Source organism: Mycteria americana, chromosome 1 (genome assembly GCF_035582795.1).
Source record: "Mycteria americana isolate JAX WOST 10 ecotype Jacksonville Zoo and Gardens chromosome 1, USCA_MyAme_1.0, whole genome shotgun sequence".
NCBI classification, from domain to species: Eukaryota; Metazoa; Chordata; class Aves; order Ciconiiformes; family Ciconiidae; genus Mycteria; species Mycteria americana.
In genome coordinates, this window is record NC_134365.1 from 65,275,942 (window position 1) to 65,292,477 (window position 16,536).

General features: G+C 44.8%; 1 protein-coding gene across 3 annotated transcripts in view; it reads left to right on the plus strand.

Annotated features, from left to right (window-relative positions):
- The first annotated feature begins 5,235 nt into the window (after window positions 1-5,235).
- Window positions 5,236-16,536, plus strand: part of AGK (acylglycerol kinase) — a 38,177-nt gene continuing 26,876 nt past the window's right edge. The window contains exons 1-3 of one of the 3 annotated variants that reach the window (XM_075503534.1): window positions 5,293-5,430; window positions 12,639-12,744; window positions 15,338-15,377. Coding sequence is in view for 1 of the 3 variants with exons in the window: in XM_075503525.1 (XP_075359640.1) it covers window positions 5,321-5,430; window positions 15,338-15,377 (150 nt within the window). In the remaining 2 variants the exon portion in view is untranslated. Of the gene's footprint in view, window positions 5,431-12,638; window positions 12,745-15,337; window positions 15,378-16,536 lie in introns of all 3 variants that reach the window. The other 2 variants (XM_075503525.1, XM_075503544.1) reach the window with 2 other exon arrangements.

Genomic DNA, 16,536 nt, shown 5'->3' on the forward strand with positions numbered 1-16,536 from the left:
GCAGGACTTTCTTAAGGATAGAAACCCATACCGGTAACAAAACTGATGTCCTCAGTGTAGCTCTGAGACCTTCACTGAAAATCAGAGTGTGGAGCAGCTAGTATTAACACAGAAGCTGCTACAGATTTTTCTGTGCCTGGGTTTGTGCTGCTGGGTGAATGGATCAGTCCTGGTCCTGGGGGGCTGTCCTTGTTCCTTCATTCGGAGCAGACCCAGAGGAGATCTAACTGTGCTGGGAATTACTTAATGTCTTTGGCCAGCTCTGAGACTACAAGCTTAGAGAAATTTTTGCCTGTCACCCTGCTACTTTTAAAGCTTAGGGTGCAGGGCTGCTCACCCTAATGCCTCAGTGGCACCTGCATTTACTGAATCCAAATAGGCTGGGAGTGAGTGCAGAGCCTTCTGAAATGTGTCTCTGCTAAAGGAACAAGTTCCTGACAAGCTTGGCACAGAGCAATTTAATAGGTTTCTGCTGCTGTTCAAAAGCTGTGAATATCTGTATTCATTCCCTTGGAAAAAAGGTTAATAAACTCTGAGAATCAGGGAATATTTCTGTGTAATAGTTCGGCTGTGGGAAGAGGGGGCACGCATAAAGGTGGTGGGTTGTGCTGTAGAAATATGCTAGGCACGCTCCTGAATTTCCTTCTAGGGAAGGTGAAGCTCATGTCGTGTTCTACTTACAGAAGAGCCAAGGAAGAGTGTGGAGGGGAAGGAAGGGGAGAGATTATTCTCACACAGAGTTTCTCTGAGTTACCCAACCAAAAACCCTGACAGTGTGATTCAGATCTTTCTCCAAGCCAGTAGAGCAGGCACTGACTGCAGACATGACTACCCCGGGGACTCGCACCTCCAGGCAGAACTGGAAATGAGGGCAAGAGAATCCATCATGAACTTTCTGTGCTCTCACAGGCAGGAACTTTCTCTGATTAGCTTCCGTGGCTGCAGCACTCCCCTCTCTTACACAGGGCAGTGGCCAGGGGTGGAACGGAGAGGGACCTGGGACACGGGGTGGAAGAACAGCTTCAGGCCCTGGACACAAAACCTGGAGAACAGAAGCAGAGAAACACTGACTGGGAAGCCCACCAGAGATTTCAGCTAGCTCAGAACCCCCCCAGCAGGGAGAGGAAGAGCTCTCTCTGCAGCCCACCCTGTGCCCACAGCTTGTGGGGAGAGAAAAGCTGGAGGTGGATGCACCTGCAAGGCTGGAGCTCCCATCCCACAGCCTGATCTGGAGAGACACTCGGTCGGTCCTGCTCCCATCCACCAAGGAAAAGGGCTCTTCCCCACCTTAAATCATGTTTGGTGTTCAGGTGTTGTGGAATTAAAGCAAATTATAACCTCCCTCGCTGGGCCAGAGGCACGGAGAGATTTAGAGTCTGGGGTTTTTCGCATCAGCTGCACAAAAGCTTGAAGGTTGTGTGAAGATGCTCTTCCCTGTCACTCTGGCCACAATGATATTAATCATGTGTAAAAAGCGAGGGGGGGGGTGTGTGTGCCAGACTACAACCAGAGACAACGCTGCCTCGGTCTGGCAGGAACATGGACTTACATTGGTGTGGCAAACACACAGCTCCTACAGAGCAATAAATTTGGTCTCTTTGCAATACAAGCGGCTATTTGCATTTTTCTTGTAAGGAAGCACCTGAAGACATACGATCACCATGATGGCAAGGAGATGTGGTTGACAGCACTGCTATTTGATACCCTCAGCCCATCCTTAGCTGAGTCACGAACGCCAGAATAACCAGCAGGCAGAGGGGCCTCAACTCTCCGCTGCTGTAAGGACGACAGAATGACTATATTGGACTGGGGTTGTCCCTTTCTTTTATGCACACACAGGCACATATCCCTCATGTTACCATCATGCAAAAACTCTCCTCTGCCCTTGTACAGCACTGATACAGAACTTACTGGAGATGTAGGATGGGGTCATCCAGTTCAACCATATGGGGATTACCTATAGACCACATCGCTAGAATTAGCTTTCAGACCATGAAAGCCACTGGTACTAAGTGGTGGCTGTGAACAGGACTCCTGTTCCTGATTTCGAAGGTCCCACTCAAAACTACATACCAAGTGATGAAACCAGTGACTTCAGTAAAATGATTACATATGTTCAATCCCATTCCCAGAGAAACAACCACAAGAGAAAAACAGCAACCCCGATGAGTTAGATAGACTTGAGGACAGATTGCGCTGGACAGAAAAAGAGACTAAATCATTCTCTCTCCTTGTCAATTGTAGGGCATTGCCAAGTAGCAGAGAAAAATCTCTACTGTTTCACCTGTATTCTCTGGCTAAGAAGAGAACTGAGATGGTAGAGCATGTGACTTTTCTAAAGTTACAAACAAACATGTCCCTGAAGCATGGTCATGTATCTGAGGCTTCTGCTAACAGGGTTGGCACTGATGGTAGAGACAGGATGATAAAAAAATTGCTCTTCAAAAATGGTTCAGACATGAGTAACCAGGATGAGGCATTCACCTGTCTTCACACACAACTTGTGTGATAGTCTTAGGTGACACATCCCCAGTCAAGTATTAGAGCTGCAGAGCAGCTTTTCGAATGACTCTTTTTTTACACAAACCATCTAGCAATCATAAGAAAACAAAACACATATTCCAGCCTCCTCTGAGCAGTTTTCTGAAAAAGGCAGCAGTCATTTTACTTGGCCTAAAAAATGACTACAGTATATAATCTGGAGGATGTTCGAGATCAACACTTTATCCTCTCATTTTCCATTGCACATACTCTAATACCTACTTCTATCGATGTGACATGCAGAAAACTAGGAGAGCTAAAAGAGAAGTAGCTGGTACATGCAGCAGCATGGCAGGTGTGACCTACCTTGAGGGTGATCAGACGGCCACAGCCAAAAACTAGGATGTACAAGTTTGCCAGGAGGGATTTCGGAATGGACGCTGCATCTAAGTAAAGCCAGGTAATGAGACAAGTGCACAATCTGTCGTTGTTGTCTGCAGTGTTTCTTTCTTCTAAGGGCAGTTCTCTTTGAAAAGGCCCATCTCAAAATCACCAGCCCAAATTCTCAGATAACATCACACAGTCCCAGAATGGTGGAGGTGGGATGGGACCTCTGGAGCTCATCCAGTCCAGTCACCCTGCTCAGAGCAGTGTCAAGTCCCTCTGCTAAGGATGTTGAAAGACAACTAGTATTTGAGCTAAAATTTCTCATTTATACTAACTCTGATGTGTTTTTACGCATATGAACTCAGGAAAATTTCCATTCAGCCATCTCAGAGACAGTCAGATCTTTCATACATTTAAGCATTTTTCTGACTGCTCTGAACATGTATTGGCATACTAAAGAGGCTTTATTTTAAAAATTCAAGCTTGTTTTGGAAGCATCGTTAATAAACATAACTGTACTCAGTAGACTTGGTTGCGAAATAGGAGGTTACAGATGCTTGTCAATTATTTGTGGCACCTCATGAGAATTATGAATTTGAAAAGTATTTATCAGCACACAATCTTTTCATAAGCTAAGGAAAGCAGGATGAGAGTACTAGTATCTGTTGCTATTGTTGCTGTTAGCAGTTGGTCACAGCACCTGAATCCTCACAAAAAGTAGGACACCACCAAAAAAAAAAGTAGGGCATTTAATCACTCCACACCACCTGGAACATTCAGCAGCACATCAAGTGCATGTACTCAGCACACTGAGATGCACTGGACAGATGAACCTAGAATATTGAAGTGGGAAGTGATGGCTACTGGGTGAGGGTGTGCCTGAAATATTCATCAGGAGCTGATCATTTAATGTTTTTCTTAGCGAAACAAACCCCAAATCTTCTACTCTACAAAATGAAGGGAAAAGAAAACCCAAAAGTAGGGAAACTAATCCATAGGGTTTAATCTGCTTCCCTTATCACTAACAGCAGAGTGTCTTCTGGACCATCTTCTGCATCAACTTGATTTTTGCAGAACAGACTTTTGCACACCCAGAGTCCCAAATTTGGCCTCAAGCAGCCCCCTTATGTTACTACTCACATCCCATCCGGACATCATTAAGCAGAAGGATTTGGGGAAGCTTTTTAGAGAAAAGCCATTTTATTGACTTTGACATTTTTGTAAATGTTCAGATTTTGCTGAAAATGGCATTTTACAGAGGGAAAAAACATTCTGAGAAAAAAATTCTGTCCAGCCTTATGTTCGTTACCCTGACCTGCTGGTCCCCGCCAGAACTGTGTCCTTGTCGTCCTGGGTCCGCAAGCCCAGGTCCCTGTCAAGAGGAGGGCAGTGGTCTACAAAAGCAGCGTTGCTTCCTCACACCGCTTATTTAGCCAACGGTTCGTTTTGAATGGCCCACCGTCTGTCTTCCTTTCTCATAGGACAGGGTCCCTCTGAATATTAGCCACGCATGCCTCCACTCAGCACTTCTGCGACATCTCTGAGGCTGTTCACCATCTTTCAGGCGTCATGGGAAGCCACGGCCCGAGTTAATGCTAGAAGGGGCCACCACCACTAGATTGTCCCAAAGCTTTTCCCATCATGAGGTCAGGTCTTGCCATTTGGTCGTGTCTCTGCCTTTCCCCGGCAGGACGCTGGTGCTGTTCACGGCTGTCGGCATCCTTGCGAGGATGGTCTGTTTTCCACGCGTGGCTGGAGACATTTCTCTTGGTGCACGTGGTCATCCCGTTGGTGGGGCTTGAACAGCAAACCCCAGGTACTTCCTAGCCGACTTTTCTTCTAGATGAACCTTCAGAAATATTTTCTGGTTGTTTTTTGGGGGGTCCACCTTGGATATTTCTATCAGTGGGAAAAACCACCTGTTCACTTTTGTCCTTTGCTACGCAGAAAGTCTCCTGCTCCCCTTGCTCCTGGTGGTGGCTGGGCTTGCTGCCAAGAGCCCATGGCTACGGGTCGCCTCACGGGCTGGAGGACGACCATGCAGCGAGGCTGCGAGGGCCGGGACACGGGTGGGTGTGAAAACACCTTTCCTCGGGATTTTTTTTGTTATTTTTTAAATTGAGGTAGGGTGCCTGGACCGCACCTGGGGGCACACAAGGCCCAAGGCGGGGGCACAGTAACATGGATGGGGGATGAGATCTCGTCAGCCCCAGGCTCCATGCGCGGGGGGAAGGCTGACCAGAACCAGCACGGCGGGGGCCGGGAGAGCCCCCCCAAAGCGGGGGCCGGAGCCCCGCCGGCACCGCCTGGCCTCCCCGCCGGGCCGCGAGGGCGTCGCTGCGCGGAACGCCGGTGCCGGGGGAGCCGTTTCCAGCCGAGCCGGGCTGGGCGGCGGCGCGTCGATTCCCGCCGGCCCATCCTGAGCCGGGGCGGCCGGTTTGCCCCGGGCGGCATGGCCGGGGCGGTGAAAGTGCTGACGACCCTGAGGAATCACTGGAAGAAAACCACGTTCGGGGTCTGCTTGCTGAGCTGGGGCGGGAACTGGCTCTATGGGAAGCACTGGTAACTGCCGGCTGGGGCGGGCCGGGCCGCGGGGGCGGGAGAGCGGGGCCGCCGCCGCCCCGGCCGTGTGCCCCTGGGCCTTCGCAAGCGACCGGCCCCGCACGGTGAGGGCATCGCTGCCGTGATCGCCTCGGGTGCCCGGGCTGCCGGCCTTCTGCCTAAGGCAGTCTCCCCTCGCGGCTGTTGAAATGGGGGTCTCCCCTGGGAGGGGCTCCGGCGCCTTGGGGGGATGGATCTCCCTCCCCCTCCACCAGCCATGCGCTTAGGAAGGCTCAGTGCCTTTTTGTGACTTCCTACCTTGGCCTGGTTGTAAGTTTGGGGCTAGTTCAGGCAGTAATTTTAACCAGTAGTGTTGTCAGGGTGCCTTGAATCATTCTGGGGCCGGTTAGAGAGGAGAAAGATTTCTCTCTTCTAACTTAAAAAAAATGCCGTCAGCCAAGTGCGTGTCATCAGTTGCTTGCTTTTAGCCAGTACTGTAACGGTGAATGCAGGTGGAGGCCCTGCCTCTGCAAATGGTGCCACTGTTATCCCACAGGTATGAGGCCATTTACCGGTGTGCGAGACGCCAGTATACACACAGGGCAGAGGTATTTTATTTCATGTCTGCGCAGACATGGGTGCTAGGTGGTAGCTCCACAAAGCTAGCACAAAGTTTGGTCATGCAGGTACAGTATTTATACAGTCTAATTATACATGTGCATAAGTAATTACACAAAGCAGTTTTCTATTGGTCTACATTTCTCTTATTTCAACTTAAAGCTACAGTGCTACTTTAATATTCTGCGCACGCTCAGAGGTGAGGGGTCTCTGCTTGGGCCAGGGTCTCCAGCTTGAGGGGTGTGACTTTTAGTATTATAATGAGGATAGTTCGTGTGAGGGTGCTTCTTATCACACTTCTACTAGTTGTTTCAGATGGTTCCCAAAACATCTTAATTGGCTCACATATTTCTCCAGGATGTGCTTCTCTCCCAAGGACAGTAATTCTTGTTTAGACGTTCCACTTTCCAGCCTGAATCCCCCTTATCAGCTTTATGTAAGCCTTGGCCTTCCACCAGCTCCTGATAGACTGCACTGTTAGACTACACCACTGGTACCAGGCTGACGGGAAGCCACCTTCATGCACAGAAGGCAGCCATCACAGCATGGTGGTCGTGTGCCCCTGGGTTTTCCCACCTCCTTTTTTTCTTTTAGCGGTGCCACACACCTCATAAAAGATGCCAGATTTCTTTCACATGATCCCTTGTGTCTGTCTTGAGGTGCAGCGCCGGCAGTGGCCATGTGCTGTGCGTGTGCTTTGCTGTTGTCACCCACCTAGCTGGAAGGAGCCCGTACTGCTAACATAAGTCATACCTTGCAGGGTGTCATTTCCACTGTTTATCTGTGCAGCACATGTTCCTTATAGTAAGCAAAATCCTCCTTCACAATTTTTAAATAGCTAGGCTTATATTTTAATCCCTGTCCTTTAAGATTATGGTTAATACATTTGACTAAAATGCAAGTATAGCCAAATTATTTTTAAAAATTGTTACTTTTGGTGCTGCTGTTTATCCTGTCACTGTCTTAATGATGTTTTAATTGTTAAGTCATGATTTTAGCAGTGTTCTTTTCTGCTTACATTAAAATGCTGCCAAAGCCTCGGTGGAAAACTTAGGAAAATAAATCTTTTTGTGTTGTTTGTTATACTTTCCTTCTTTATTTCCTTTTGCCTAGGGACTTTTGCATTAAATCAGTCTTTGTTTTGAATGGTACATCTGCTTTAGTTGCTTACTTGTTACCTGAAGCACTAAGGCTCAGTTGACTGCAGGGCAAGCAGCAAAAAACTCTCCCTCCACACTTTTTTCCTTGTAATTGCTAATTGTAGAGCAGGCTATGGTAAGATGGAGAATAACTGTGTGAAAGTGGTGGTAACAAGGTCATGGTTTCATGTGTATGCCTACATGGGCCAACACACAGAAGAGAAGTACATAGTATGTAGAAGAAAGGCTGAGAGAGTTGGGATTGTTCAGCCTGGAGAAGAGAAGGCTCCAGGGAGACCTTATTGCGGCCTTGCAATACTTCAAGGGGGCTCATAAGAAAGATGGGGACAAACTTTTTAGTAGGGCCTGTTGTGATAGGACAAGGGGTAATGGTTTTAAACTAAAAGAGAGTAGATTCAGACTAGATATAAGGAAGAAATTTTTTAAAATGAGGGTGGTGAACAGGTTGGAACAGGAGGAACAGGTTGTCCAGAGAGGTGGTAGATGCCCCATCCCTGGAAACATTCAAGGTCAGACTGGACGGGACTCTGAGTAACCTGATCTAGTTGAAGATGTCCCTGCTCCTTGCAGGGGGGTTGGACTAGATGGCCTTTAAAGGTCCCTTCCAACCCAAACTGTTCTGTGATTCTATACTGCAGTGTTGTAAGCAGAAGTATTTGTGCTAAACAGGTTGGGGGTTTTTTTGATGCCTTCATGTAATGTCAATGGATCCTTGAGCTTACATTCCACTCTTCCGTCTGATGACTTGAACTTTGAATTCAGATAAAATAGTGAAATGTAAACAAGTAATTATTTAAAGTTCTATCATTCTAGATACTTCTTAGCCAAAAGAATAAATTTAATGTACAAAACGAGGTGGAAGAAATTGCCCGGTGGCATTCATATGAGGGGCTGGCTGGTGGGGCAGAGCAGCCTGTGACCTTCCCAGGTACCCTGCTTACGTAAGTGGCCTCTTCACTGGTCTTCTGTTGCCACAGGTACTAATGACAGCAAAGTGCATGTCAGGCCTGGGTACTATAGAGAGCTACTGAAATAGAGCATTAAGAAAAAGACTAAATCTGCTCCTTGTGCACATGGAGAGTGGGCACTTGAGGAGGTCTAGGAGCAGCATTGGACACAACCGGTCTCCCCTTTATGTCTGTGGTTTCTGGGAATTCATGTGCCTATGTACTGTTGGTTTCAGCAGTATTCGTTTCCTGTGCAGTACCTGTGAAAACATGTTAAACATGAAGCATACCATAGATGATAGGGTAGTGAATAAGGAGGAAAATATGAAATGCAGACAGAAAGGGAACTTTTGGTGTCTAAATTTCAGTGCTCAGAGGTTATTTGCACCGAGTGTAGGCATGGTAGTTTAACCCAGATGATGTAGTGGGGAACAAAAATGTTTACCCATCCCATTCTTCAATCTTTCCTTTTATCTGTAAGGGAAGATACAGCATTTCCTTACCAGACATTGGAAATGCAAGGTAGGAAACCCTGTGATGACAAACAGCTCTGTGTGACTTTGATGTAGACTGAAGCACAGCTGTAAAGTACTACTTTCAGAGATTTAAATACTGTTTGGAAAAAGTGACAACCCTTTAGCCATTTCTTGATCTCTGTGGAGGATTGTTTTAGCCAGGGAATAGAAAAACGAGGAGTGACAGAAGAACCTGATGGCAAGAGTGTTAAAATTCCAAGGTGGTCTCAGCAGCCCTTTCGTGGTACTCTGTGCACAGCGGAGGCCTTACCTTGTGGCTGCTGGACAGCAGGGAATAGGCCAGGATCCCTCTCTGCAGCTTCTGTTTTGCCTCCAAATGTGGTAATGGCTTTTGGTGGGTTTTTTCATACATTCTCTGTCCCCCGTATTTTTGTTTATGTACCAGTTATGCTGGGGAGCATGAGAGGTGCCTTTCACCCCATGCACAAAGTGCTGCAGGCAACACTTGAAGAGGTTAATGAGAGCTATGTTGGCGGTGAGACTTGCTGTTATCAACATCAGGGGCTAAATTACTATGCATGAGGCATACTTGACTAGACTTATATTTGCCCTTTTAGAACACATTAAAGGTTTAGTGAAGTCTTGTGCTTTGGTTTCTGGCACCACTGGAGTTTCTGACGAAGGGGCTTGCTTTAGCACAGCATCAGTTCAGATTAGCCTCTGACTTCTTGGAATTAGCTGTCTGAGATGTTGCTCATTTATTTGCAGCTGAAGAAAGTTTGGGGGTTTTTTCCCATCCTGCATCCCTCTTCTTTGCTTTTGCATCATTGTAGATTTTCTAAGATATTTGTCTTGCAAGGAGAAGATAATTTGCTTTTTTGACTTCTCAAGGTTCATTCTTCTTTTGGATGCAGAGGCTATGATGCCTGCATTAAGTGGAGCCATAGTAAATAAAAATCTGTCCTGCTAATAAATGGCAACTCTTCCGTAGTCAGTGTCTACGTGCCCATAGGGACAGAAGAGCTCTGGAGTACTTCCTTAAGACTTTGGAGGATGCTACATGGACAAATATGGACAAGAAGAATCTTACCTTTTCCAGAGTTGTCCCCTGTGCCTCTTCCCTGCCTGGAAGTGGACCCAGGTGTCCCCATCCTGCACCCTGCAGACTGTGCTGTGGGGTCTGATGTGGACGCCCTTGTGGCCCATAGGCTGTAGAGGAAAGAGAGGCATTGGAGTGTAACGGTTCATCGCCAAGTTAGTCTAAAGGTTGTGGATGACGATAACTGTAAAGGTCGAGGAGCTTCTTAGCCCAGTCTTGTATGATACTTTCTTCATGCAGCATTTGGTTTCTGGATCAGTGTGTTAGCCTTTCATCTTTGGAGGTGTTTGTTCAAATATTGACTGATTCAACAGTAAGGGGTTTTTGGATGAAAGGGAAGAGTGAAGAGGAAACCTTGTGCTGATGCCCCATCCCCATTTGTGATTCAGCCCTTCTAAGTATGTAATGTAACAGAAGGTGCCTCTTCAAAAGAGACATAGATTGGGAGGTGGCAAAGGTTTTTCATTTGTAAAATGATAGGCATTATGTCTGGTTGAACTACTGTTAACTAAAACACTATTGCTATTCTTACAAAACTTTAGTGAGCCTTGAATTTCCTTTGTTTCTCATAAAAGAATGTTTTCAAAATCTGTTGTCTTACATTTGGGATAGCAAGCGCTCCTGTAATATTGGAGAATTAAGAAGAGCGCTCAATGTTGTCACATGTAGGTTGTCTCCCTTTAATTTCTCTGGATTGCATGAATTTATGTATTAGCATAATTTTAACCTGTAGCATATCATACTACAGGTATGAGGGACACTGAATTTAATGTACTAGATCAAAGCTTAGAGGGTATGGAGGTTGTCAGATACATGCTCATACACAGTAGCGTACTTCTGCTTAACATACACGTATGAGGTTGATTACAGATAAAGTAAAGATACCATACGATTGTTTTAAAATTTCCACCAAGTTTGGAAGCCTCTCTCACCTTTACGTCCTGGGTCACCTCTCCTGAATCGAGCTGCTGCTGTTCTTTATATGTCCAGGTGGTGCAGTGAGTCACAAGCTATGTCAAATCAGCAGAAATTTAATCTCTGCCATAATGGACATCAGCTTGACTGATTGTCAGATTTGGCCAGACTGTTACAGTGGTGTCAGTGGGTAAGTGATTATCACTTTGTCAGGTTGGGGACTGTTTATGTTGTACTGAGGCAGTGGACTCCTCAGATACTTGGTTTTACTCTGTGTATGTTAAAGTATTGACTTTCTCCGTAGAAAATGCTGGCAATGCATCTGGGCCTTTGACTGCTTGCCAGTAATCTGAGTGTTATTGTTATCTATAATTTGAATGTTAGTCTCTGCATGTTTGCCAACTGATAACTCACTTGTCACCTTTCTGCATACACTTCCTGAGTGGCTGACTTTATTTCATCAAAACTTTGTCAGAAAAACTGAGTATAAATTCTGAGTCTTGGGTAAAGCTGATGCAAACTAAGATTTGTCTTTCATGCCCTTCCAAAGCCAAGCTGGAAATAAATGCTAATATCCAGCAAAAAGGATGCTGTGCTCTTGCTGTGTTGGAAGCAGCCAAAAAGCTCTCTGCTAAGATAAAATCTCTTTTAGGAGTTCTGTTATAGCTCTTGAGGACTGATCCTATGTGCACAGCTTTGGTCAAGTTTCCCCTCACAAAACTCTTGTGTTTTGATGCAGACACTGAACTGGAGACTTTTTAGGCGTCTTCTTGCTTGAATGTACTTAATAGTCTCAGATTTAATGCTGATAACCCTTTTTGAAATGGGATCTCAGACCTGAGCTTCTTTATACTTTTGTAGTATGGTCACTTTTAAGGGAGTTGCTTTGGTTGGCTCTAAGATGAAGGCTTACCCTTGCCGCAGCTGTAGGCCTCAAACAGCTTCTTTGGTTCAAGTTTGCCGTCTTCTCCTTGTTGAGTTCATTGCTGCCCTGGCTGACCTTTCATTGTGGGAACCAACCTCTCATTGTGGGAACCGTCCTTTCAGCCCTGACCTCTGCTGGCACTTGGGCAGAGGGTGCAGTCTCAGCTGGAGGAGCATACGTACTACATTGCGTGGATCTGTGTGCTTATATGTAAGAGTGTGAATTCCCTATTCTAGCTGAAAACGCTTAGGGCAGGAGCAGTCCTGTGCCAGAGATGTTGCAGACAAATCAGAACAGCCCGTGTTCAAGCAGGTCGTACGGATGTTGTGCTCTCACAGCCCGGTGTGTTCTGGCAGCCTGACAAGGCTGGTGCATGGTGAGCTCTGGACAGTTGCTCTTCCTTTCTTTCTGCATTGGTTCCTTGCTTTGGCGTAAGCCTGCTCTGTTCTCCGAAGAATCTACGCTGCGGTGGCTGCCGGCCTTGCAGGATTGACTGATATCTTTGTCGAACCAGTCAAAGTTCTGTCCGTGGGTTCAGCTTAGGACATCGTCTTTCTTCCATACCCCACTGCCACTGCTCATTCCTTTCTGTCTCCCAATTTTTTACTGCTTAAGCAAGTTGGCCCAGTTGTAAGCTGTGTGATGCTTAATTCTCACAGTGGGAAGGCAGCCCTGGGTTGGCCAGCAGATGCAATACTGCACGTCTGTTTTGCTTTAAGGCCTGAGTTGTGTCCATGAGCCCTTAGGGGAAACATAAAATAAAAATTGATTTTTAGTTTGCTGTGGATATGGTGCAAGTCAGAAGAAATCTCTGTGTGTTCTTTAAGGCAGTGCAGCAATTTCCCTCAGCTTCCACCTGCTCATGTTCGAGTGTCATTGAAAAGGCTTTGTTACTACGTAGTATTAGTCAATAATGTACAAAAAATCAACAAAATCTTATGTTTATTGTTAAAGTCTCTTCTTCTCTGGGAGCTGGTACGCAGCCATGTTTTGATAATCTAATAGCTACCGAGACAGAAGACTTTAAGTTACCTTTTTGCTATTTTTAAAATTTTTCTAGCTGTATTTATTAATTGGTATGACCCGCAGAGGACTTCCAGACCCACTTGTGGTACTTTAAGTGAGCTGTATGAGATGAGTAAAGGCAAGAGCTATGATACAGGAGGAAGACTGCTGTTCTCACAGATACAACCCTGTGAGTGCACTTGTGCTTTTTTTTCTTAAGTGTGAATATATTTAAGTGTTGACATAACACTTTAAGGAAATAAAAATTTTCCTGTTACCTGTCATCTTTGAGCCAGGTAACTTGGGACATCTGTAAGCCAAACTCAGATGACTTTGAAATATATGTCCTAGTTGAATCAGTGGAAATCCTATGAGTATGGCTGGGATAGCATGGGATTCTGGGTGCTCTGCTGCTGGAGAGGTGAGACAAATCACCTATAAATTACTGGACAGTAAATGGTTCCCCTGGTCTCAGAACCTAAACCTTTCCTTTGACACCAAAATGATATGTGTCAGAGTACACTTTTTCTGTTTCTGTTAAGTGCTTCAATGGAGGAGAAAAATAAGCTTAAATGTTGACATCTAAACTGTCAAGCCTAATTTTTATGGTTAAGACTCTGTTGAGCTGAATCAAGCGTGCATCCTTGACAGTTGTTTTGAGGGTCTTTGCAGGTTGGGATAGAGAGCACAGTATCTTTTGCTTGCATTTGAAAAGTTGTGCTGGACTCCACGTCAAAGGTGATTAACACTGCAGCATAAGGTTGCGGGCACCAGGAAAACATACTGGCTGACGATGTGACACCGCTTGACTTCTGAACAAAATAGCATCAATGTGAAGTAAATGGATAACATGGATTTGAGTAGAATTTGTTAATAAGGTTAGGACAGTAATTCTCAAATGCATCAACTGTGCACCCATCATTTCATGGTGGGTTTTTCTTGATATCCCATAATGTTTCAACTTTACATATTGAAATCGCAATTGCTTTGTGTTTGCTCTGGCCACACATAGTAACAGAGGGGAAAAACATCCCTATATGAGGGCTCGTGCCCTCAGCAGCGCAGTGTGGACTTAGCCTGTCATGCTGTCTTGATTGAACTGGAGTTAGCTGTGACAATGTTGTTTAGCTTGGAACACAAAACTTTTCAGAGAGAGTTATTTTAAGTAGTGCACTTTCATTATATTACTGCAATCAAAAACAAGTCTGTCGCTCCTCTAGGTAGTATTTCAGGTGCTTAATACAAATTACTTATTCCTTTGGTTTTAAGGAGCAAACATGACAGTTAAAAGCATGCCTCTGAGGAAAATTTTTTTATACATTCCAGTTACTTGTTATCCTGGTGAGGTATTATTCATGTATTTTCTTTTTCCATGCTTGAATTCTTCCTTTGTCTTTTTATTATTAGCAGGAATAAATCTGTGGCTTTTTTGCTGTAGAGTTATTTTATCAGAACCCAACTTTATATCTCACCTGAAGTCACCCTACTTCTCCTTTTATGGCATTGCAGCATCTTTTGGTGATGCCAAAAAGAGCAGCTTACATAGCTCCAGTGACAGATAAATACTGTAAACTCATGGAATTGAATAGATTTCACTCGTGTTTGGGTCCAGAGGTCTGAGCAAGGCCTTGCCTTCTCTTCTGCCATTTCCATTGCAGGATTTGGCCTGGTGAGACACACTTTGTGGCAGGAGTGTGCTGCTTTCCTATTCAATCGTGTTTCATGGTCGGCCTTGAATCCCTTTAACTTGTGTAGTGTATTCATTTTGGTATGCTGACTATAACTGGGTTTTTTTGTACTTGATATTTTTGAGACAATAATATACGCTCTTGCCAGCTATTGGCAAGGGCAAGCTGAAGGAGTGTTTTGATTTTAGCAGAGAGGGGGAGTGTCTGGTATCTAGAGGACAGTTGAGACTTCGGGCACTGCAGAACAGGACTCCCTGTTTTGTCTGCAAGGACCAATAGGGCATTTTTTGGTCTGGGGAAGAACAGAATTTTGTTCCTCAGTAGCTCTGTCTCCAGTTTGCTTGCCCAACTATAGCCTGCTTGCCACCTTGCTCATGCTGTCTGTCACCAATGACAAGCACAAGGATTAGTCTGGAATTTATTTCTGAAATGACTGTCGGTGACATATCTAATACCGGTATTTTCTTCTTTGTTTTTAAACTTCACTTAGGTGAGTTGAGTGATTTTCACCTCTCTAAGTTACTGCTTTAGGCCATGCTCAGACCTAGGTGGGTGGTAGGTGCTGCATTAACATGTGTTTGGCTTACGAACTGATGGAGAGGGGAGTTCACAATTATAATACACAAAGATTTAAGTCTATGGAAGTTACACTTAAGTCTACTCTAAATCCCTTCTATACTGCCTGAATGGTAAGTACCTTCAGTGTAAATAACAGGCAGTATTAACATTGAAAAAACCCACACCTTACATCTGGAATACAGTTATATAGCAATTTAAAAATAAATCACAGTTATACAGTGTCTCATAGCTTATGTAATCTCAGCACACTTGGCATCCTGGTCTTTGTTTTCTGCTTTTCTTTACTATAGAGAGGGTGTTTGTGTGCACATGCAGAAAAAAATTATGCATGTGTGCTTAAATGGGTGTGTTTCATCCTTAAAATGTGTTAAATAGGTCTTAAAGAACCTGTATTTTTTTATTTTAGTGCTGTCAAAGTGTGTGTAAAAAGGGTATGTACCTACATTTTGAAAATGAGCAAACTGTTTTAAACTTACACAACCTAATGTCCACTCTCTTTTCTGTCTTACCTAATAGCGATAACCTGCTACGAAGAGCTGCATGCCAAGAAGCCCAGGTAATACCGTTTAAAGTGATAAAATTAGATTAAAATCTCCCTCTTATCTTGGTTGTGCAGGGCTCCTGAGGTTTTCCCAGCAGGACCTCTCTACGTGACAAGCCTTATAATGATGCCTTCTGTGTTCTTTTGCTAAAGTGCCAAAGGGTGGACGAGGCCTGCAGCCGGGGTACTGTACCTTTCGTGCCCTGACTGCTGTTGCGATGGATGGTGCAGTGTTATCGTTGGGGTAATCTTAGTTACTGCTGTAGCTACCCAGGCCTCCATTTCTGCAGGTGTAATTACTCCGTGTCTGTAAAGGTCTGGTGGGAAGATGATTTGTTGATAAGACAGGAAACTGAAATCTCAGATCCACCACAACGGGTGTAGTCGGGCAGAAGCACTGCAAACTGCTTCATGTTAGTGCTTGGCTGGAGAGACCTTGCCCTTGTCTATTTGAGCCCGAGTGCCTTTATCAAGGATACTAAGTGTGATGACTGACCTAGCGTTTTTGAGACCCATGTACTGGGAATTTAATGGAGACAACCCATTTGTTGATCACTGACAAGAAAGCTGGTATTCAGAGAGAAAGGGGTAGTTACTGTCTGAGTATATTGACTATTGCATTTTGTAGTTATTGGTCTGCATGGGCAACTATGAGCAAATTCCCATACTGTAGTATTCCCATAAAGAAATCTTGTCCTTAATAAGCAGTCTTTCATGGGCACTTTCAAGTGTTGTTGCCCATGGATTACATCACTGCACAGGTACAGCTTACTGGCTCTGATTACCTCGGTGGTGTGGTGTAGGATTTTAAGAGTCTTTTTATCTCCCACAAATAAAGTTTATTCTAAACCTGCTTTTCCATGCCAGATCTTAAAGATTTTGCAGGGTGTAACACTGCTCCCATCATTGCTATGTAGTGGGGCCTGAGAAGAATGGTGAAAATTATTTTTCTCATTAAAGAACTTTCCTTGAGATTACTCTGCTTCTGTGGTGCACCTGAATAATCCCAATTTTAGCCTGCCTGCTGTTGAGGGAAAGATATTCACAGTTCACAGCACCTTGATTTGGGCAATGGAACTTCATGCCAGAATAGATGTAAGGGAGCTCAGGTCTCATGAAAGAATAAGAAAAATCTTTCCCTGAAAATACTGTTTTCATAAATCTTACTTATAGC